Source organism: Zosterops lateralis (assembly GCF_965231275.1).
Source record: "Zosterops lateralis genome assembly, chromosome: 32".
In the NCBI taxonomy this organism is placed as follows: domain Eukaryota; kingdom Metazoa; phylum Chordata; class Aves; order Passeriformes; family Zosteropidae; genus Zosterops; species Zosterops lateralis.
Genome location: NC_139792.1, coordinates 1,138,315 through 1,161,672, shown reverse-complemented (window position 1 = coordinate 1,161,672; position 23,358 = coordinate 1,138,315). Strand labels below are relative to the sequence as shown.

Here is a 23,358-nt window from a genome sequence, read left to right as displayed (position 1 = left end):
GACAAAGGGACCCCAAAGGGACCCCAAAGGTGACAAAGGGACCCCCAAACCTCCACTCCAGGCAATGGGGGAACCCCAAAGATGACAAAGGGACCCCAAAGGGACCCCAAATCCCCCCAGCCCCCCCAGGTGTCAGCAGAGGCACACTGGCAGCCCGTAGGCCACGGGGGCGGCCCCGATGAGGGATTTGAGGCGGGGGGCTCCCCGGGCCTGGGCCAGCTGCGCCAGCAGGGGGGTCCCGGGACCCCCCCCCAGCCACCCCCGCAGCAGGGCCAGGCTCAGCCGGTCCAGGTCACGGTCCGTGACGTCCCAAAGGGTCCCCAGAACCAGGGGGCTGCAAAGGGGGAGGGGGGGGAAAAAATGGGGGTGAGAGGGGGGCAGAGACCCCAAAAATAGAGAGATTTTACCCAAAAAAACCAGAGAGATCCTCCCCCAAGAGAGACCCCAAAAAACTGAGAGAGACCCCCAATAAAGACCCCCCCAAAAAAGACAGGGAGACCCCCAATAGAGACCCCCAAAAAACCAGAGAGAGACCCCCAAGACAGACCCTAAAAACCAGAGAGAAATCCCCAAATAGAGACCCCCAAAATACAGAGAGAGACCCCAAAGAGAGACCCCAAAAACCAAAGATCCTCCCCCAAGAGAGACCCCAAAAAACTGAGAGAAACCCCCCAAAAAACAGAGAGATCCTTCCCCAAATAGAGACCTCAAAAAATAGAGAGAGACCCCCAATAGAGACCCCAAAAAACCAGAGAGAGACCCCCAAGAGAGACCTCAAAGGGTCCCCAGCACCAGGGGGCTGGAAATGGGGTGGGGGGGAGTAAAAATGGGGGGTGAGAGAGGGCAGAGAACCCCAAAAATAGAGAGATTTTATCCAAATATAAAGAGATCCCAAAATACAGAGAGATTCCCCAATAGAGACCCCAAAAAACGAGAGACCCCAAAGAGAGACCCCCCCAAAAAAGACAGGGAGACCCCCAATAGAGACCCCCAAGACAGGCCCTAAAAACCAGAGGGATCTCCTCAAATAGAGACCCCAAACCAAATAAACCCCAATCCCCTCTCACCACCCGGCCAGGAGGAATTTGAGGAGGGTCCCGGTGGGTTCCAGCCCCCAAATCCCCCCCAAAACCCCAATAAAACCCCAAATAAAACCCCAAAACCCCCTAAAAATCCAAAATAAAACCCCCAAACCCCCCAAAACCCCAAATAAACCCCCAATCCCCTCTCACCACCCGGCCAGGAGGAATTTGAGGAGGGTCCCGGTGGGTTCCAGCCCCCCGCGGGGGCTCAGGGCGGCGCTGGAGCAGCCGAAGAGCAAAACCACAGCCCGGCAGTGCAGGGGGGACAGGCTGTGCCCCTCCAGGAGACGGGCCCCGGCGCCGTGACCGGCGTAACTGGGGGAAAAAAACCCAAAAATTATCCTAAAATTGATTCTGAAAGCAGCCAGGAGGCTTTGGAAAAAAATGACAAAAAATAGCGCAAATTTGACCCCAAAAATGACCCCAAAACTGACCCAAAATCAGCCCCAAATCCTCCCAAAATCTGCCCCAAATCCCTCCAAAATCCAACCCAAAATCAGTCCCAAATCCCCCCAAAAAATCCCCAAATCAGCCTCAAATCCCCCCAAAATCCAACCCCAAATCCCTCCAAACCCCCATCCCAAACCCGACCCCAAACCCCCATCCCCAAATCCCCCAAAATCCAACTCCAAACTCCCCAAATCAGACCCCAAATCCAACCCCAAATCCCCCAAAATTGGCCCCAAATCCCCCCAAAATCTGACCCCAAATCCCCCAAAATTTGCCCAAACCCTCCCCGAATCCAACTCCAAATCCCCCCAAAATCCAACCCCAAAATTGCCTCAAATCCAACCTCAAATCTGGTCCCAAATCCCCCCAAACTCCAACCCCAAATCCCTCCCAAATCTGTCCCAAGTCCCCCCAAAATCCAACCCCAAATCAGACCCCAAATCCCCTCCAAAATCCCCCCAAATCCAACCTCAAAATTGCCCCAAATCCCCCCAAAATCCAACCTCAAATCTGGTCCCAAATCAGCCTCAAATCCCTCCCAAACCCAACCCCAAACCTGCCCCAAATACAACCCAAATCCAACCCCAAACCTGCCCCAAATCCAACCCCAAATCCCCCCAAAATCCAACTCCAAATCCCCCCAAATCTGACCCCAAATCTCCCCCAAAGAAACCCAAAACTCGACCCCAAATCCCCCCAAAATCCAACCCAAAATCCTTCCAAAATCCAACTCCAAATCCCCTTAAAACCCAACCCCAGATCAGCCTCAAATCCCCACCAAAAAAACCCCCAAACCCGACCCCAAAACCCCCAAAACCCGACCCCAAACCCCATTTTTGGGGTGTCTCACATGTAGAGGTCCCGTTCCCGCAGCGCCTCGTGCAGCTGCTGCGGGCTGGGGGCTGCCCCGGTGACCCCCCGCCAGCCCGGCTCGCTGCAATGGGGGGAAAAATGGCAAAAATGGGAAAAAATGGGGAAAAAAAAAGGAAAATTGGGATGGGAGACTGAAAACCGGGGGGAAAGGGGCAGGATTTGGGGTTCCCAGGGATATTTTTGGGGTCCTGGAGGAGATTTTTGGAGTCCCAGGGCCTATTTTTGGGGTCCCAGGTGTGTTTTTGGGGTCCTGAAGCTGATTTTTGTCATCCCAGAGCTGATTTTAGAGTCCCAGAGCTGATTTTTGGAGTCCCAGGTGAGTTTTTGGGGTCTCACTTCTAGAACCGCTCCTCGGTGCCACCCAGGGGAGTTTTTGGGATCTGAGTGGGATTTTGGGGGTCCCAGGTGTGTTTTTGGGGTCCCAGTGGGGTTTTTTGGGTCCTGGAAGGGATTTCTGGGCTCCCAGGTGTGTTTTTGGGGGTCCCAGGTGTGATTTTGGGGATCTGAGGGGGATTTTTGGGGTCCCAGGTGTGATTTTTGAGATCTGAGGGGGATTTTTTGGGGTCCCACCTCTGGAACCAGCCCCGGAACCGCTCCTCGGTGCCGCCCAGGGGAGTTTTTGGGGTCCCAGGGCCAATCTTTGGGGCCCCAAAGCTGATTTTTGGGGTCCCAGGTGTGTATTTTGGGGCTCCTAGGTGTATTTTTGGGGGTCCCAGGTGTGATTTTTGGGATCTGAGGGGGATTTTTGGGGTCCCACCTCTGGAACCAGCCCCGGAATCTCTCCTCGGTGCCGCCCAGGGGAGTTTTTGGGGGTCCCAGGGGGATTTTTGGGCGTTCCAAAGCTGATTTTGGGGGTCCCAGGTGTGTTTTTGGGGTCCCAGGTGTGTATTTGGGGTCCCACCTCTGGAACCAGTCCCGGAATCTCTCCTCGGTGCCGCCCAGGTCCCGTTGGGGGTTCAGGACGTAGAAGGTGTTTTGGGGGTTCACGCCCCGGCTCAGCACCGACCCCGGGCCCTGCGGGGGACAGGGGGGTCAGGGACCCCAAAACACCCAGGTGTGTCCCCAAAACACCCAGGTGTGTCCTCAAACACCCAGGTGTGTCCCCAAAACATCCAGGTGTGTCCCCAGACACCCAGGTGTGTCCCCAAAACACCCAGGTGTGTCCTCAAACACCCAGGTGTGTCCCCAGGTGTGTGTCCCCAAAACACCCAGGTGTGTCCCCAAAACATCCAGGTGTGTCCCCAGAACACCCAGGTGTGTCCCCAAAACACCCAGGTGTGTCCTCAAACACCCAGGTGTGTCCCCAAAACATCCAGGTGTGTCCCCAGACACCCAGGTGTGTCCCCAAACACCCAGGTGTGTCCCCAAAACACCCAGGTGTGTCCCCAGGTGTGTCCCCAGACACCCAGGTGTGTCCCCAAAACACCCAGGTGTGTCCTCAAACACCCAGGTGTGTCCCCAGGTGTGTGTCCCCAAAACACCCAGGTGTGTCCCCAAAACACCCAGGTGTGTCCCCAAAACACCCAGGTGTGTCCCCAGGTGTGTGTCCCCAAACACCCAGGTGTGTCCCCAGAACACCCAGGTGTGTCCCCAAAACACCCAGGTGTGTCCCCAGGTGTGTCCCCAGGTGTGTTTACCTGTCCCCAGGTGTGTCATTACCTGTCCCAGGTGTGTTACCTGTCCCCAGGTGTGCAGTTACCTGTCCCAGGTGTGTTACCTGTCCCAGGTGTGTGTTACCTGTCCCAGGTGTGTTTACCTGTCCCCAGGTGTGTCATTACCTGTCCCCAGGTGTCCCCAGGTGTGTGTTACCTGTCCCCAGGTGTGTTTACCTGTCCCCAGGTGTGTTTACCTGTCCCAGGCCGTAGCTGAGCAGGAAGCGCAGCACCGGCAGCCGCATGTGCCTGTCCCAGGTGTGTGTCCCCAATCCCAGGTGTGTTTACCTGTCCCAGGTGTGTGTCATTACCTGTCCCAGGTGTGTCATTACCTGTCCCAGGCCGTAGCTGAGCAGGAAGCGCAGCGCCGGCAGCCGCATGTGCCTGTCCCAGGTGTGTGTCCCCAATCCCAGGTGTGTTACCTGTCCCAGGTGTGTGTCATTACCTGTCCCCAGGTGTGTCATTACCTGTCCCAGGTGTGTGTTACCTGTCCCCAGGTGTGTCCCCAGGTGTGTTTACCTGTCCCCAGGTGTGTTTACCTGTCCCAGGCCGTAGCTGAGCAGGAAGCGCAGCGCCGGCAGCCGCGTCACCGGAACGTTCCGGAGGGTCCCGGAGCTCTCCCAGGGCAGGCGCTGCAGGTGCTGGGACACGACAGGAAACGTCAGGAGGAGGAGGAGGAGGAAGGAAAAGGAAGAAGAGGAAGAAGGAAAAGGAGGAAGAAGAGGAAAAGGAGAAGAGGAGGAGAAAGAGGAGGAAGAGGAGAAGGAAGAAGGAAAAAGAGGAAGAAGGTGAAGAAGAGGAGGAAGAAGGAAAAGGAAAGCGGGAGTGGGGAGGAGATGAAGATGAAGCTGAGCGAGATGAGGCTGAAGATGAGGTAGATGAAGAGGAAGATGAAGATGAGGAAGAAATGAAAATAATGAAGCTGATGAAGATGAAGCTGATGAAGACAACGAGGATGATGAGGAAGATGATGAAGAAACCAAAGATGATGATGATGATGAAGAGGAAGAAGAGGAAGAAGAGGAAGAGAAAGAAGAGAAAGATGATGAGGATGATGAAGATGAAACTCATAGAAATAAAGGAGGAAGAGGAGGAAGATGAGGAAGAGGAGGAAGACGAAGAAGATGAAGAAGATGAAGAAAATGAAGATGAAGAAGATGAAGAAAAGGAAGAGGAAGAAGAGGAAGAGAAAGAAGAGGAAGATGATGAGGATGATGAAGATGAAACTGATGGAAATTTAGATGAGGAAGAAGAGGAAGAAAAGAAAGAAAAGAAGAGAAAGATGACGAGGATGATGAAGATGAAGCTGATAGAAAGGAGGAGGAGGAGGAAGAGGAGGAAGAGGAGGAAGAGGAGGAAGAGGAGGAAGAAGATGAAGATGAAGAAGATGAAGATGAAGAAGATGAAGATGAAGATGAGGAAGAAGAGGAAGAAGAGGAAGAAGAGGAAGAAGAGGAAGAAGAGGAAGAAGAGGAAGAGGAAGAGGAAGAGGAAGAGGAAGAAGATAAAGAAGATGAAGATGAAGAAGATGAAGGTGATGAAGATGAAGGTGATGAAGATGAAGAAAACAAAGAAAAAAGGAGAGAAAGATAAAGGTGACAAGGATAATGAAGATGAAGCTGATGAAGATAACGAAGATGAGGAAATGAGGAAGGTGATGAAGATGAGGAAGATGAGGAAGATGAGGATGAGGAAGGTGACGAAGGCCACCCCAGGGTGTCTCACCTTGTCCAGCAGCAGCACCAGAGACCCCGAGGTGCCCCCGGGGCCCTCCCGGCGCCGCTCCAGAGCCTCGTCCAGCAAGAGCCGCGCCCGGAGCGGCCGCGCCGGACACAGGGCCACGGCCAGGGAGGGGACATCGGCCGGACACAGCACCGACAGCAGCGTCTGGGGGTGAGAAACATCAAAATATGGAGTTAGAGACACCAAATATGGGATTAGAGACCCCAAAAATGGGAGAGCGGCCGCGCCGGACACAGGGCCACGGCCAGGGAGGGGACATCGGCCGGACACAGCACCGACAGCAGCGTCTGGGGACACAGAGGGACAAAATATGGGGTTATAACCCCAAAAATGGGATTAGAGACACAAAAAATGGGAGAGCGGCCGGGCCGGACACAGGGCCACGGCCAGGGAGGGGACATTGGCCGGACACAGCACCGACAGCAGCGTCTGGGGGTGAGAAACACCAAATATGGGGTTAGAGACACAAAAAATGGGATCAGAACCCCAAAATTCCAGGATCAGCACTCCTAAAATTCCAGGGATTTGCACCCCCAAATTCTGGGGTCACCACTCCTAAATTGTGGGATCACTGACCCAAAAATCCTGGGATCATTCCCTTGAAGTCCAGGAATCAGAACCCCCAAAATCCTGGGATCATCCCTCTGAAATCCAGGAATTAGCAACCCCAAATCCTGGGATCAGCACCTCAAAATTCTGGGATCAGAACTGCAAATCCAGTGATCATCATCCCAAATCCAGGGATCACCATCCCAAATCCAGGGATCAGCAACCCCACACCCCAAATCCCCCAAACCCCCAATTCCAAACCCCAATCCCTCAAACCCCAAATTCCAAACCTCAATCTCCAAATCCTGGGATCAGAACTGCAAATCCAGTGATCACCATCCCAAATCCAGGGATCACCATCCCAAATCCAGGGATCAGCACCTCAAAATCCCCCAATCTCAGACCCCAAACCTCAAATCCCACACCCCAAACCCCATTACCTGTATGAGGTTGGGCTGGGGGCTGTCCCAGCCGCACTCCCGCAGCTCCAGGATCAGTTGGGACAATTCTTGCTCATCCCAAACCCCAAATCCCCAAATCCCAAACCCCCCAAATCCCCCAATCTCAGACCCCAAACCCCAAATCCCAAACCCCATTACCTGTAGGAGGTTGGGCTGGGGGCTGTCCCAGCCGCACTCCCGCAGCTCCAGGATCAGTTGGGACAATTCCTGCTGGTCCCCAAACCCCAAACCCCTAAACCCCAAACCCCCAAACCCCAAACCCACACCCCAAACCCCAAATCCCAAACCCCAAACCCCATTACCCGTATGAGGTTGGGCTGGGGGCTGTCCCAGCCGCACTCCCGCAGCTCCAGGATCAGTTGGGACAATTCCTGCTGCTCCAGGGGACAGTTTTGGGGGTCCCGGGGCAGGAGCAGCCCCCTCCAACACCCCAAAACATCCCGGTCCAGGCTCTGGATCAGCCTCTGGAAAAAAGGGAAGGGATGGAATGGGAATGGGGAACTGAGCCTGGAATGTCCTGAATCCCAAAGGGAATCTCCTAAAAGGAATCACAGGGAAAATCCCAAAGGGAAAATCCCAAAGGAAATCCCAAAGGGAATCCCCTAAAAGGAATCACAGGGGAAATTCCAAAGGGAATCCCAAAAGGAAATCCCATAAGGAATCCCCCAAAAGGAAATCCCATAAGGAATTACAGGGAAAGTCCTAAAGGGAATCCCCCAAAAGGAATCCCAGGGGAAATTCCAAAAGGAATCACAGGGAAATCCCAAAAGGAATTTCCCCAAAGGGAATCCCAGGGGAAATCCCAAAAGGAAATCCCACAGGAATTCCAGAGAAAATCCCATAGGAACCAGGCTGGGGTTTCCCAGGATTTTGGGGCTGGGGTTTTGGGGGTTTTTTTTCCCAGGATTTTGGGGTTTTTTCCTGGGATTTTGGGGCTGGGATTTTGAGGTTTTTTCCCAGGATTTTGGGGGTTTTTCCCAGAATTTTGGGGCTGAGATTTTGGGTTTTCCCCAGGATTTTGGGTTTTTTTCCTGGGATTTTGGGGCTGGGGTTTTGGTTTTTCCCTGGGATTTTGGGGCTGGAGGTTTGAGGTTTTTCCCAGGATTTTGGGGCCGGGATTTTGAGGTTTTTCCCCAGGATTTTGGGGATTTTTCCCGGGATTTTGGGGCTGGGGTTTTGAGTTTTTTTCCCAGGATTCTGGGGCCAGGATTTTGGGGTTTTTCCCGGGATTTTGGGGATGAGATTTTGGGTTTTCCCCAGGATTTTGGGGTTTTTTCCTGGGATTTTGAGGCCAGGGTTTTGAGGTTTTTTTTCCAGGGATTTTGGGGCTGAGATTTTGGGATTTTTCCCAGGATTTTGGGGCCGAGGTTTTGAGGTTTTCCCGGGAATTTTGGGCTGGAATTTTTCCGGGATTTTAGGGTTGGGGTTTTGGTTTTTTCCCAGGATTTTGGGACCAGGATTTTGAGGTTTTTCCCAGGATTTTGGGGTTGAGGTTTGGGTTTTTTTCCCAGAATTTTGGGGCTGAGATTTTGGGTTTCCCCCAGGATTTGGGGGGTTTTTCCTGGGATTTTGGGGCCAGGGTTTTGGGGGTTTTCCCAGGATTTTGGGGCTGGGATTTTGGTTTTTTTTCCCGAGGATTTTGGGCTGGAATTTTGGGGGTTTTCCCATGATTTTGGGGCTGGGGTTTGGGATTTTTTCCAGGATTTTGGGACCAGGATTTTGAGGTTTTTCCCAGGATTTTGGGGCTGGGATTTTGGGATTTTTTCCAGGATTTTGGGACCAGGATTTTGAGGTTTTTCCCAGGATTTTGGGGCTGGGATTTTGGGATTTTTTCCAGGATTTTGGGGCTCAGATTTTCCCGGGATTTTTGGGTTGGGGTTTGGGATTTTTCCAGGATTTTAGGGCCAGGATTTTGAGGTTTTTCCCGGGATTTTGGGCTGGTTTTTTGGGTTTTTCCCCACGATTTAGGGTTTTTGGGACAGGACAGATTCCCCACCTCCATGCGCTGGTCCAGCTGGGAGCGTTTCTCCCACCAGAGGCGGCGCTCGGTGCAGGCGTTGGCCTCGCGCTGCTCCCGCTGGATCCGCTCAAATTCACCCAAAATCCCGCTCAGGGGGGCCTGGAGTGGGAAAGGAGGAGGATGAGGAGGGATTTGGGATCCCAATCCCTGGAATTTGGGGTGAACCTTTCCCAGGAAAAGGAGGAAAAGGAGGAAAAGGAGGATGAGGAGGGATTTGGGGTTGGCCTCGCGCTGCTCCCGCTGGATCCGCTCAAATTCCCCCAAAATCCCGCTCAGGGGGGCCTGGAGTGGGAGAGGAGGAGGGTTAGGATGGATTTGGGATCCAAATCTATGGAATTTGGGGTGAGATTTCCCCAGGAAAAGGAGGGATTTGGGGTTGGCCTCGCGCTGCTCCCGCTGGATCCGCTCAAATTCCCCCAAAATCCCACTCAGGGGGGCCTGGAGTGGGAGAGGAAGAGGATGAGGATGGATTTGGGATCCCAATCAGTGGAATTGGGATTGAGCCTTTCCCAGAAGGATGAGGATGGATTTGGGATCCCAATCCCTGGAATTTGGGGTGAACCTTTCCCAGGAAAAGGAGGATGAGGAGGGATTTGGGATCCCCAAATCGCTGGAATTTGGGGTGAGATTTCCCCAGGAAAAGGAGGAGGAAGAGAAGGATGAGGATGGATTTGGGATCCCCAAATCGCTGGAATTTGGGATGAGATTTTCCCAGGAAAAGGAGGATGAGGATGGATTTGGGATCTCAATCAGTGGAATTGGGATTGAGCCTTTCCCAGGAAAAGGAGAAGGAAGAGAAGGATGAGGATGGATTTGGGATCCCCAATCCCTGGAATTTGGGGTGAGACTTTCCCAGGAAAAGGAGGATGAGGATGGATTTGGGATCTCAATCAGTGGAATTGGGATTGAGCCTTTCCCAGAAGGATGAGGATGGATTTGGGATCCCCAATCCCTGGAATTTGGGGTGGGATTTTCCAAGGAAAAGGAGGATGAGGAGGAAGAGGATGGATTTGGGATCCCAGCCCCTGGAATTTGGGGTGGCCTTGCACTCCTCCTGCTGGAATTCCTGGAGAATGAGGATGGATTTGGGATCCCAGTCCCTGGAATTGTCAGTGGCCTCCCTGCTCCTGGAGAAGGATGAAAACAAGGATGAGGAGGAGGAGGAGGAGGATGAGGAAGATGAAAAGGAAGATGAGGAGGACAAGAAGGAGGCAGATGATGAGAAGGGTGAGGAAGACGAGGAGGAAGAGGAGGAGGAGGAAGAGAAGGAGGAGGAGGATGAGGAGGAGGAGGAGGAGGAGGAAGATGAAAAGGAGGATGAGAAGGAGGAGGAGGATGAAGATGAGGATGAAGATGAGGATGAAGATGAGGAGGAGGAGGAAGATGAGAAGGACGAGGAAGATGAGGATGGTGAGGAACATGAGGAGGAAGATGAGGATGAGAAGGACAAGGATGATGAGGAAGATGAGGAGGATGAGAAGGATAATGAAGAGGATGATGATGAGGATGATAAGGAAGAGGATGATGAGGAGGACGAGGAAGAGGAAGATGAGGATGATGATGAGGATAAGGATGATGATGAAGAGGAACATGATGAAGATGATGATGATGAGGAGGAAGAGGAGGAGGATGAGAAGGATAAGGATGATGAGGATGAAGATGAGAACGAGAAGGACAAGGAGGATGATGAGGATGATGAGGATGAGAAGGATGAGGAGGATGATGATGAGGAATATGAGGACAACAATGAAGATGAGAAGGATGAGGAAGAGGATGAGAAGGATAAGGATGATGAGGAAGACGATGAGGAAGATGAGGACGAGAAGGACAAGGAAGATGAGGATGATGATGAGGATGACGAGGATGAGGAGGAACAGGATGAGGAGGAAGAACATGAGGACGAAGATGAGGAAGACAAGGAGGAGGATGATGAAGATGATGAGGAAGAGGAAGATGAGGATGACAAGGATGATGAGGAAGATGAGGAGGAAGATGAAGATGATGAGGAAGATGAGGAGGATGAGGATGAGAAGGATAAGGATGATGAGGACGAGGAAGATGAGGAAGATGAGGATGATGATGAGGATGAAGACGAGGATGAAGATGATGATGAGGATGAAGATGAAGATGAGGATGAGAAGGACAAGGAGGATGAGGACGATGAGGAGGACGAGGAGGACGATGATGATGATGAGGAAGATGAGGATGAGAAGGACAAGGAAGATGAGGATGATGATGAGGATGAAGACGAGGATGAAGATGAAGATGATGATGAAGATGATGATGAGGATGAAGATGAAGATGATGATGAAGACGATGAGGAGGACGAGGAGGAGGAACACGAGGACGATGATGAAGATGAGAAGGATAAAGATGAGGATGAAGATGAGGATGAGGATGAAGATGAGGATGAAGATGAGCATGAAGATGAGGATGAAGATGAGCATGAAGATGATGATGAGGATGAAGATGATTATGAGGATGAAGATGAGCATGAAGATGATGATGATGATGAAGATGATGATGATGATGAAGATGAAGATGATGAAGAGCACTCTGACCTGCCCGTGTTGGGTGTCGATGCGCAGGCTCAGGGGCTCCGTGTCGCGCTCCAGCCGCGTCAGCAGCAGCGTGTCCCCGGGGGTGGCACCGGGGGGGACACCGGGGCTGGCACTGACCAGGGACAGCTGGCACACGGTGACACCTGGGGGGACAACGGGAATTATCCTGGAATTATCCTGAATTCCCAAAAATTCCAGCCATTCCCAGAAATTCCGGCCATTCCCATCCCACCCAAGGCCACCTCGGTGTCCCCAGGGGTGGCACTGACCAGGGACATGGTGACACACGGTGACACCTGGGGGACAATGGGAATTATCCTGGAATTACCAGAAATTCCAGCCATTCCCAGAAATTCCAGCCGTTCCCAGAAATTCCAGCCATTCCCACCCCACCCAAGGCCACCTTGGTGTCCCCAATGGCACCCAAGGGTGGCACCGACCAGGGACACGGTGACACACGGTGACACCTGGGGGACAACAGGAATTCTCCTGGAATTCCCAGAAATTCCAGCCATTCCCAGAAATTCCAGCCATTCCCCATCCAAGGTCACCTCAGTGTCCCCAATGGCACCCAAGGGTGGCACTGACCAGGGGACATGGTGACACACGGTGACACCTGAGGGGACAATGGGAATTATCCTGGAATTATCCTGGAATTCCCAGAAATTCCAGCCATTCCCACCCCACCCAAGGCCACCTCAAGGTGTCACCGAGGGCACCCAAGGGTGGCACTGACCAGGGACATGGTGACACCTGTGGGGACATTTGGGATTTTTCAGCTCTAAACCAGGAAATTTGGGATTTCCAATCCCTAAACCAGGAAATTTGGGATTTTCCAATCCCTAAACCAGGAAATTTGGGATTTCCAATCCCTAAACCAGGAAATTTGGGATTTTCCAATCCCCAAACCAGGAAATTTGGGATTTCTCCAATCTCCAGATTTGGAATTTGAGTTTTTCCAATTTCTGGATTAGAAATTTGGGATTTTCCAACCCCCAAATCAGGAAATTTGGGATTTCCCAATCTCCAAACCAGGAAATTTTGCATTTCTCAGCCTGGAAATTTGGGATTTCCCAATCTCCAAACCAGGAAATTTGGGATTTCCCAATCTCCACACTGAGAATTTGAATTTTTCCAATTTCTGGGTTGGAAATTTGGGATTTTCCCTCCCCAAACCCCACCACTGACCGTGGGGAATCCCCTGGAGCTGCTCCCGGAACCGTTCCCGCTCCTCCGGCCCCAAACCCGCCGAGCTGAACTGGAAAAGCTCCTGCAGCTGGGCCAGCTGGGAATTATTTGGGGGATTTTGGGAATTTGGGGGATTTTGGGAATTTGGGGGATTTTTGGGATCCTCTTCCTGCAGGGAGAGGCCCTGGAGCTGATCTGAGATGTCCCTGCTGGATCCTGATGCTGCTGCTGCTTTTTTCTGTTTCCTGTGGGGTCAGAGAAAAAATCCCATAAGATTGGGGTGTGGAGATGGGATTTGGGGCGGAGATTTGGGATTTGGGGTGTGGGATTTGGGGTGTGGGATGGGGATTTGGGGTGTGGGATTTGGGGTGTGGGATTTGGGATTTGGGGTGTGGGGTGTGGGATTTGGGGTGTGGGATTTGGGATTTGGGGTGTGGGATTTGGGATTTGGGGTGTGGGATGGGGATTTGGGGTGTGGGATTTGGGATGGGGATTTGGGGTGTGGGATTTGGGATGGGGATTTGGGATGGGGATATGGGATTTGGGGTGTGGGATTTGGGATGGGGATTTGGGGTGTGGGATTTGGGATTTGGGGTGTGGGATGGGGATTTGGGGTGTGGGATTTGGGGTGTGGGATGGGGGATTTGGGATGTGGATGTGGGATAGGGAATATGGGTGATGGGGTGTGGGATTTGGGGTGTGGGATAGGGAATATGGATGATGGGATGGAGATTTGGAATACGGGATTTGGGGTGTGGGGATGGAGATTTGGGATGTGGGATGTGGGATATGGGATGTGGGACATGGGATGGGGATATGGGATTTGAGATGGGGATTTGGAATATGGGATGTGGGATAGGGAATATGGGAGGTGGGATGGAGATTTGGGATTTGGATATGGGGATAGGGGGATATAGGATGGGGATTTGGGATGTTGGGATGTGGGATATGGGGATGTGGGATTTGGGGTGTGGGATAGGGAACATGGATGATGGGATGGAGATTTGGAATATGGGATTTGGGGTGTGGGGATGGAGATTTGGGATGTGGGATGTGGGATATGGGGATGTGGGATTTGGGGTGTGGGATAGGGAACATGGGTGATGGGATGGAGATTTGGAATACGGGATTTGGGGTGTGGGGATGGAGATTTGGGATGTGGGATGTGGGATATGGGATGTGGGATATGGGATGGGGATATGGGATTTGAGATGGGGATTTGGAATATGGGATGTGGGATAGGGAATATGGGTGGTGGGATGGAGATTTGGGATGGGGATTTGAGGACGTGGGAGGTTGGGATGGGGATTTGGGGTGTGGGATATGGATAATGGGATGGGAATTGGGGATTTGGAATATGGGATGAGTCCCTGTCCCTGTGGGATGTTGGGATGGGGATATGGGATAGACATTTGGGATGAGCCCCTTTCCCTGTGGGATGCTGGGATATGGGATGGGGATTTGAGATTGAGATGTAGGATGGGGGATTTGGGATATAGGATATGGGATGTGGGATACAGGATGTGGGACGAACCCCTTTCCTTGTGGGATGTTGGGATGGGGATTTGGGATGTGGGATATGGGATGGGATATAAGGATGTGAATATGGGATGGGGAATGGGGATGTGGGATGGGGATTTGGGATATGGGATGAGCCCCTTTCCCTGTGGGATGTTGGGATGTGGGATATGGGACGTTGGATGGGGATTTGGGATGTGGGATATGGGATGGGGAATATGGGTGATGGGATGGAGACTTGGGATAAGGAATATAGGATGTGGATGTGGGATGGGGACACTGGACAGGGACTGGAAGGTGACACTGGACAGGGACACAGGATGGGGACAAGGACACTGGAAGGTGGCACTGGATGGGGACACTGGACAGGGACTGGAAGGTGACACTGGACAGGGACACAGGATGGGGACAAGGACACTGGAAGGTGGCACTGGATGGGGACACTGGACAGGGACTGGAAGGTGACACTGGACGGGCTCAGGGACATTGGAATAGGACACTGGACAGGGACACTGGACAGGAATTGGAAGGTGACACTGGACAGTGACAAGGGACAAGGACACTGGACAGGGGACACTGGACAAGGACATGGGAAGGTGACACAGGACAGGAACAAGGGACAAGGACACTGGACAGTGACAGGACAGGGACAGGGACACTGGACAGGGACACTGGACAGGAACATTGGAAGGGGACACTGGAAGGTGACACAGGAAGGTGCCACCTCGCTGACCCACCGTGTCCTGGCGTGCAGCGTGGCCAGCAGCTGGTGGCGGGTGGTGACACTCAGGGACTCGGCCAAGAGCCCGGCCGTGGCCACGGGGTCCCTGTCCCCAAGGGTCAGTGCCAGCAGCTGGCACAGCTGGCCGTAGAGTGACCCCGGGGGGAAGTGACCGATCCACGCCAGGGCCTGGCTCAGCAGGGACTGGACACTGGCCAGAGAGGGGACACCTGGGGGACAGAGGGACAGTGGTCAGTGGGGACAGAGGGGACAGTGGTCAGTGGGGACAGAGGGGTCAGTGGTCAGTGGGGACAGAGGAGGGACAGAGGGGACAGTGGTCAGTGAGAGGGGACAGTGGTCAGTGGGGACACAGGGGACACCTGGGGGACAGAGGGGACAGGGGTCAGTGGGGACAGAGGGGTCAGTGGGGACAGAGGGGACACCTGGGGGACAGAGGGGACAGTGGTCAGTGAGAGGGGACAGTGGTCAGTGGTCAGTGGGGACAGTGGTCAGTGGGGACAGAGGGGACAGAGGGACAGTGGTCAGTGGGGACAGAGGAGGGACAGAGGTCAGTGGGGACAGTGGTCAGTGAGGACAGAGGGGACAGAGGGGACAGTGGTCAGTGGTCAGTGGGGACAGAGGGGACAGTGGTCAGTGGGGACAGAGGGGACAGAGGGGACAGTGGTCAGTGGTCAGTGGGGACAGAGGGGACAGTGGTCAGTGGGGACAGAGGGGACAGTGGTCAGTGAGGACAGAGGGGACAGAGGGGACAGTGGTCAGTGGGGACAGAGGGGACAGTGGTCAGTGGGGACAGAGGAGGGACAGAGGGGACAGAGGTCAGTGGTCAGTGGGGACAGAGGGACAGTGGTCAGTGGGGACAGAGGGGACAGTGGTCAGTGGTCAGTGGGGACAGAGGGGACAGTGGTCAGTGGGGACAGAGGGGACAGTGGTCAGTGGGGACAGAGGAGGGACAGAGGGGACAGAGGTCAGTGGGGACAGTGGTCAGTCAGGAGAGGGGACACAGGGGACAGGAGGGGACAGGACAGTTGGGGACCAAGTTTTGGGGAAAAAAAAGGAAAATTTGGGAAAAGGAAAAGTTCCGGAGAGGAAAATCCTGAGAAAATAAAAAAGGAAAATTCCTGGAAAAGGAAAGAAAACTCCTGGAAAAGTCGGGACGTGCCCAGGTGGGCCCTGAAATCCCAAAATTCCCCAAAATTCCCAAATTTCCCCTCAAAATTCCCCAAATTTCCCTCAAAATCCCCCAATTCCCCAAAATTTCTCCAAGAATCCCCTAAATTCTCCCAAAATCCTCCCAAATTTCCCCAAAAACCCCCCAAATTCTCCCAAAATTCCCCCAAATTTCCCCCAAAACCTCCCCAAAATCCCCCAAAAATTCCTCCAAAATCCCCCCAATATTCTCCCAAAATTCCCCAAAACCTCCCAAAAATTCCACAACTCCAAAATTTCCACCAAAATCCCTCCAAAATCTCCTAAAATCCTCCCAAAAAATCCCAAAATTCCCCCCAAACCTCCCCAAAATCCCCCCAAAAATCTTCCCAAAAACCTCCCCAAAATTCCCCCAAAATCCCCCAAAATCCCCCCAAAAATCCCCCCAAAAATCTCAAAATCCCCCCAAAAATCCCAAAATTCCCCCCAAACCCCTCAAATTCCCCCCAAAATTCCAATTTTTCCCCAAAATTCCTCAATTTTTCCCCAAATCCCATGTTCTCACCGGGCTGGGGGGAGGGTTGGGGCCCCTCTGGGTTTGGGGGATTTTCCGGGATCCAAAATTTGGGAATTTCAACGTTGGCACCGCCTGGAAATCGGAATTTTGGGGTTAAAAAAAGGGGAATTTTGGGGTCAAAAATTGGGAAATTTTGGGGTGAAAAAGGGGAATTTTGGGGTGTAAAAAAGGAGAAATTTTGGGTCAAAAAATGGTAATTTTGGGTCAAAAAGGGGAATTTTGGGGTGAAAAACGGAATTTTGGGGTGAAAAGTTTGGCAAATTTGGGGTTAAAAAAAAGGACAATTTTGGGGTTAAAAAAAAGGACAATTTTGGGGTGAAAAAAGGGGAATTTTGGGGTGAAAAAAAGGTAATTTTGGAGTCAAAAAACTTGGCAATTTTGGGGTCCAAAAATCAAATTTGGGGTCCAAAAAAAAGTCAATTTTGGAGTGAAAAAAGGGCAATTTTTGAGAAAAAAAAGGGTAATTTTGGAGTGAAAAAAGGGCAATTTTGGGGTAAAAAAATGTTAATTTTGGTGTAAAAAAATGTTGATTTTGGGGTGAAAAAATGGCAATTTTGGTGTCAAAAAATTATAATTTCTGGGGTGAAAAAAAGGCAATTTTGGGGTTAAAAAAGAGCAAATTTGGGGTCAAAAAAGGGAATAAAGGACAATTTTGGGGTCAAAAAAAGTTAATTTTGGGGTGAAAAAAGAACAATTTTGGGATGAAAAAAAGGACAATTTTGGAGTAAAAAAAAAGTTAATTTTGGTGTCAAAAAATGTTAATTTTGGGGTAAAAAAATGACAATTTTGGGGTAAAAAAAGAACAATTTTGGGATTAAAAAAAGGACAATTTTGGTGTAAAAAAATGTTAATTTTGGGTCAAAAAAATGACAACTTTGGTGTCAAAAAAATTGCAATTTCTGGTTGAAAAAAAGGCAATTTTGGAGTAAAAAAAATGTTAATTTTGGGGTAAAAAAAATGGCAATTTTAGGTTGAAAAAATGACAATTTTGGCGTCAAAAAAATTATAATTTTGGGGTGAAAAAAAGTCAAATTTGGGGTAAAAAAAAAGACAATTTTGGGGTGAAAAAATGTCAATTTTTACCTCCAAAACTCACCTGGGGGGAGCTCAAAACTCATTTCTTCCTCCTCCTCTTCCTCCTGCAGGGCCCTCAGTGGATCCTTCTCCTCAATCCCAAAAAATTCCAAATTTTCCTTTTTTTCCTCCAAAATTCCACTTTGGGCTTTTTCTTTTTCCTTTTTTCTGTTCCCAGCTCGGGGGGTTTCTCTGTTTTCTTTTTTTTCCACAATTTTTTTGAGTTTTTTATTTTCTTTTTTTTCCAAAGTTTTTCTTTGGGGGATTTGGGTTTTTTCTTGATTTTCTGGTTTTTCCATTTTGGGATTTTCAATTTTTTCCACATTTTCTATTTGGGAATTTTCCATTTTTTCCACATTTTCCATTTGGGATTTTTTAATTTTTTCCACATTTTCAGTTTTGGGGTTTCTCCTTTTTCTCAGATTTTCCATTTTTGGGTTTTTCATTTTTTCCACATTTTTAATTTTGGGTTTTTCCACATTTTCCATTTGGGAATTTCCCATTTTTTCCATCTGGGAATTTCTTGTTTTTTCCATTTTGGGATTTCCTGGTTTTTCCATTTTGGGATTTCCCATTTTTTCCATTTGTGAATTTCCCATTTTTTCCAGATTTTCCACTTTGGGGTTTCTCCTTTTTCCCAAATTTTCCATTTTTTCCACATTTTCCATTGGAGAATTTCCCATTTTTTCCATTTGAGAATTTTCTGGTTTTTCCAGATTTTCCCCTTTGGGATTTCTCCTTTTTCCCAAATTTTCCCCTTGAAAATTTCCCATTTTTTCCCCACTTTCCATTTCAGAATTTCCCCTTTTCCCCCTCTTTTCCAGAACCATTTTGGGGATCCCATTTTCCATCTTTTCCACCTGTTTATTCCCCATTTTTTCCCTTTTTTCCCCATTTTTGGGTCTCCCCCGTCGAGGTCGAGCCCCAACAACCCCCGGGGAACTTTTGGGGGATTTTTGGGGCTGAATTTTCCTGGCACAGGATTTTTTTTGGGTGTTTTTTGGGGGATCTGGGAGGATTTGAGGCTCCTCGGAGTCGCTGTCACTAAAAGTCACCTGGAAAATAAAAAATAAAGGGACAAAAAGGGTTTTTAAGCCCAAAAATTTCAGCCCAAAAATTTTAAAATCCTAAAATTTTTCCTCCCCAAAATTTTCCTCCATAATTTTTTTTTGCTGCCCCAAAATTTTCAGCCCCAAAATTTTTAAATCCCCCTCAAATTTTTCCTCCCTAAAATTTTTTCTCTCCTGAAATTTTCTCCCCAAATTTTTCAGCCCCAAAATTTTTAAATCCCCCTCAAATTTTTCCTCCCTAAAATTTTTCTTCTCCTAAAATTTCTTTCCCAAAATTTTCCTCCATAATTTTTTTTGCTGCTCCAAAATTTTTAAATTCCCCTCAATTTTTTTTCTCCCAAAATTTTTTCTTCTCCTCAAATTTTTCCTCCCCAAAATTTTCCTCCATAATTTTTTTGCTGCCCCAAAAAATTTCAGCCCCAAAATTTTTAAATCCCCCTAAAATTTTTCTTCCCAAAATTTCCCCCCTCCCCAAACTTTCCCTCCAAATTTCCCTTCCCAAACTAAACTTTTCCTCCCAAATTTCCCTCCCCAAACTAAATTTTTCCTCCAAAATTTCCCTCCTACCCTGAAATTTTCAATCCCACTAAACTCTCCCTCCCCAAATTTTTCCTTCCTCCCAATTTCCCACCCAAAATTTCCCTTCCCAAAACTTTTCCTTCCTCCCAATTTCTCCCCCAAAATTTCCCTCTCCAAATTTTCCCTTATCCCAATTCCCCCCTAAAGCTTTTCCCCCCAAATTTCCCTCCCAATTTTCCCTCCCCAAAAGGAATTTTTCCCCCCAATTTTCCCTCCTCCCCAAACTTCCCCCCCAAAATTTCCCTCCCCAAAACTTTTCCTCCCACCCCAAAAATTTCCAATCCCCCTAAACTTTCCCTCCCCGAATTTTCCCTCCTCCCAATTTCCCCCCCAAAATTTCCCTCCCACTCTGAAATTTTCAATCCCACTAAATTTTCCTTCCTCCAAAAGCTTTTCCCCCAAAAATTCCCCTCCCCAAACTAAACTTTTCCTCCCAATTTCTCCCCCAAAATTTCCCCCCAAATTTCCTTTCCCCTCTCAATTTCCCTCTCCAAAATTTCCCTCCCCAAATTTCCCTTCCCAAAATTTTCAATCCCCCTAAACTTTCCCTTCTCCTAATTTTCCCCCAAAATTTCCCCTCCCCAAATTTCCCGTCCCAAATTTTCCCTCCACCCCAAACTTTCCCCCCAATTTTCCCTCCCCAAACCAAACTTTTCTCCCAAATTTCCCTTCCCAAACTCCCCCATCCCCAAATTTCTTTTCTCCCAATTTCCATCCCCAAATTTCCCTTCCCAAACTAAATTTTTCCTCTCAATTCCCCCCCAAAAAATTTCCCTCTCCAAATTTTCCCTCCTCCCAATTCCCTCCCCAAATTTTCCCTCCTCCCCAAACTTTCCCCCCAATTTTCCCTCCCCAAAAGAATTTTTTCCTCCCAATTTCCCCCTAAATTTTCCCTCCCCAAAAGGAATTTTTCCTCCCCAAATTTCCCTCCCCAAACTTTCCTTCCTCTCAAATTCCTCCCTCTCAAAACCTCTTTTCCCCCAAATTTCCCTCCCCAAAACTTTTCCTCCCACCCCAAAAGTTTTCAATCCCCCTAAACTTTCCCTCCCCGAATTTTCCCTCCTCCCAATTTCTCCCCCAAATTTTCCCTCCTCTCAATCCTTTTTCCCCTCCCAAATTTCCCTCCCCAAACCAAACTTTTTCCTCCCAAATTTCCCTCCCCAAATTTTCCCTTCTCCCAATTCCCCCCTAAAGCTTTTACCCCCAAATTTCCCTCCCCAAAAGAAATTTTTCCTCTCAAATTTTCCCTCCTCCCCAAACCTTCCCTCCCAATTTTCCCTTCCCAAACCAAATTTTTCCCCCCAAATTTCCCTCCTCAAACTAAACTTTTTTCTCCCAAATTTCCCTCCTCAAACTAAACTTTTCCCCCCAAATTTCCCTCCCCAAATTTTCCCTCCACCCCAAACTTTCCCCCCAATTTTCCCTCCCCAAACCAAACTTTTCCCCTCCCAAATTTCCCTCCCCAAACTAAACTTTCCCCTCCCAAATTTCCCTCCCCAAACCAAACTTTTCCCCCCAAATTTCCCCTCCCCAAACTCACCCTGATCCTGGATTTGACCCTCGCAGGGATTTTTGGGGCCCCCTGGACTCTGTTTCTCCCCCCATTTGGGGTCGGCTCCTCACTAAAGATGATAAAAGGGGTCCTGGGCCCCCCCAGCAGCGATTTTTGGGGCGCCCCCGATTTGGGGTGAGGGGTACAAACCCCCCCAGCTTTTAGGACAACGGGGGGCACCTCATTGTCCGAATCCCCCAAGCTGAAAACGTCCCCAAATTTTTGGGGTTTCGCTTTCGGGGTTTTCCCCGTTTTAATTTTAACGGTTTTGCCTTTTTGGGGTTTGATTTTAGGAGGAATTTTAGGGCTTTTTTGGGGTTTTGAGGGTGGTCTGGGGGTCCAGGATTGAGCCAGGAGATCGTCCATAGAGTGACCAAAGGTGGTGGCCACTTGGCTGAGAGTGGACAGAGCTTTGGTCAGCAGCAGAGTGGCCACGGCCACCCCCAGCCCGGCCACGGGGGGACTTTGGGAGCCCAGCAGGGTCAGGCCCCGTTCCAGCTCCTCATCCCAAACTGGGACGGGCTGGGATGGGCTGGGCAGGCCCTGCAGGGCCAGGGTGGAGTAGCCAGTGGCCACCAGCTCGGCCAGAGGGCCTGGAGGGGACAGGCTGGTGTCCTTGTCCCCAAAAATGTCCCCATTTCTGACTTTGTCCCTATTTCCAGAGGGGTCTGGCAGATTCATGTCCCCAGGAAGGTCCCTGTCCCCAAAAATGTCCCCATTTCTGATGTTGTCCCTATTTCCAGAGGGGTCCTGCACATTTCTGTCCCCAAGGGTGTCCTTGTCCCCAAAACTGTCCCTTTTTCCAAGGGGGTTTGGCAGATTTCTGTCCCCAGGAAGGTCTCTGTCCCCAAAAATGTCCCTATTCTTGATGTCCTTATTTCCAGGGGGGTCTTTCAGCCTCCTGTCCCCGTCCCCAAGGGTGTCCTGGTCCCCAGAGGGGTCCTGGACCCTCCTGTCTCCATTCCCAAAGGTGTCCTTGTCCCCAGAGGGGTCTTTCAGCCTCCTGTCCCTGTCCCCAAGGGTGTCCCCATTCTCAGAGGGGTCCTGGAGCCTCCTGTCATTGTCCCTGATGGTGTCCCTGTCCCCAGGGGGGTCCTGGAGCCTCTTGTCATTGTCCCTGATGGTGTCCCTGTCCCCAGAGGGGTCCAGGAGTCTCCTGTCCCTGTCCCTAAGGGTGTCCCTGTCCCCAGGGGTGTCCTGAAGTCTCCTATCCCCAGGAATTCTCCTATTTTTGATGATGTCCCTATTTCCAGAGGGGTCCTGGACCCGCCTGTCCCTGTCCCCAAGGGTGTCCTTGTCCCCAGGGTGGTCCTGCAGCCTCCTGTCCCTGTCCCTGTCCCCAGGGGGGTCCTGCAGCCTCCTGTCCCTGTCCCTAAGGGGGTCTTTCACCCCCCTGTCCCCCTCCCCACTCCCCAGTCCCCCCAGCCTCTCCCTGACCTCCCTCTCCATCCTCCTCCCGGCGCTGCCACACCTCTCCAGGACCCTCCTGGCCAGTGCCACCCCCGGTGTCACCTCCCCTGTCACCAGCCACAGCCTGGCCTGGGCCAGCAGCCAACGAAGCCCCAAGGCCACCAGGGCTGGCTCGGAGCAAAAAGAGCAAAAACACCCCTGGGGGTGGCTCAGGAATTCCAGGATTTGCTTTTTCCCAGGTTTGAGCTCGGGAGAAGCCGTGAGAGCGTCGGGTTGTTCTGGTAAAGAGGATGAGGAGGGAGGCAGGAGATCCAGGGAGGGTCCCTGAAGGAATTCTTCCTCTTCCTCGGCTCCAGGAGTGGGGTTGGGGTCGGGATTGGGGTCAGGATGAGACTCCAGGGGGTTTCTTTGGGATGGGTGGAACTTGTGGAGCAGGAATGTGGCTCGGCGAGGAGGGTCCCGACGGGGTTTGGGGTCTGGAGGGGAAAACAGGGAGAGTTTGGGAAATCTGGGAGGGTTTGGGAAATCAGGGAGGGTTTGGGGTCTGGAGGGGAGAAAACAGGGAGAGTTTGGGGTCTGGAAGAAGAAATCAGGGAGGGTTTGGGAAATCAGGGAGGGTTTGGGGTCTGGAGGGGAAAACAGGGAGAGTTTGGGGTTTGGAATGGGAAATCAGGGAGAGTTTGGAGTCTGGAGGGGGAAATCAGGGGGGTTTGGAACAAGAAAACAGGGAGGGTTTGGGAAATCTGGGAGGGTTTGGGGTCTGGAACAAGAAATCAGGGAGGGTTTGGGGTTTGGAAGGGGAAATCGGGGAGAGTTTGGGGTCTGGAATGAGAAATCAGGGAGGGTTTGGGAAATCTGGGAGGGTTTGGGGTCTGGAATGAGAAATCAGGGAGGGTTTGGGGTCTGGGATGGGAAATCAGGGAGAGTTTGGGGTCTGGGATGGGAAATCAGGGAGGGTTTGGGGTCTGGGATGGGAAAGAGGATTTCTCCAGTCCCAGACTGGGATTTTCCCAGTCCCAAACTGGTTTTCCCCCATTCCCAGACTGGTTTTCCCCCTCCCAGTGCTCACCAGTTTGGGGCTGGAGCAGGAACTGGGCGTGCTGGAGGTGGG

General features: G+C 51.0%; 1 protein-coding gene across 1 annotated transcript in view; it reads right to left on the bottom strand.

Annotated features, from left to right (window-relative positions):
* Positions 1–132: 132 nt before the first annotated feature.
* Positions 133–23,358, bottom strand: part of ESPL1 (extra spindle pole bodies like 1, separase) — a gene marked incomplete at both ends in the record, with an annotated part of 42,856 nt that continues 19,630 nt past the window's right edge. The window contains 15 exons of the mRNA XM_083880983.1: positions 133–334; positions 1,233–1,397; positions 2,383–2,466; positions 3,307–3,419; positions 4,597–4,698; positions 5,783–5,944; positions 8,807–8,929; positions 11,392–11,534; positions 12,580–12,676; positions 14,831–15,048; positions 16,551–16,634; positions 17,659–18,148; positions 18,296–18,691; positions 20,826–21,489; positions 22,309–22,525. Of these exons, the coding sequence (XP_083737109.1) occupies positions 133–334; positions 1,233–1,397; positions 2,383–2,466; positions 3,307–3,419; positions 4,597–4,698; positions 5,783–5,944; positions 8,807–8,929; positions 11,392–11,534; positions 12,580–12,676; positions 14,831–15,048; positions 16,551–16,634; positions 17,659–18,148; positions 18,296–18,691; positions 20,826–21,489; positions 22,309–22,525 (3,260 nt within the window). The remainder of the gene's footprint in view (positions 335–1,232; positions 1,398–2,382; positions 2,467–3,306; positions 3,420–4,596; positions 4,699–5,782; positions 5,945–8,806; positions 8,930–11,391; positions 11,535–12,579; positions 12,677–14,830; positions 15,049–16,550; positions 16,635–17,658; positions 18,149–18,295; positions 18,692–20,825; positions 21,490–22,308; positions 22,526–23,358) is intronic.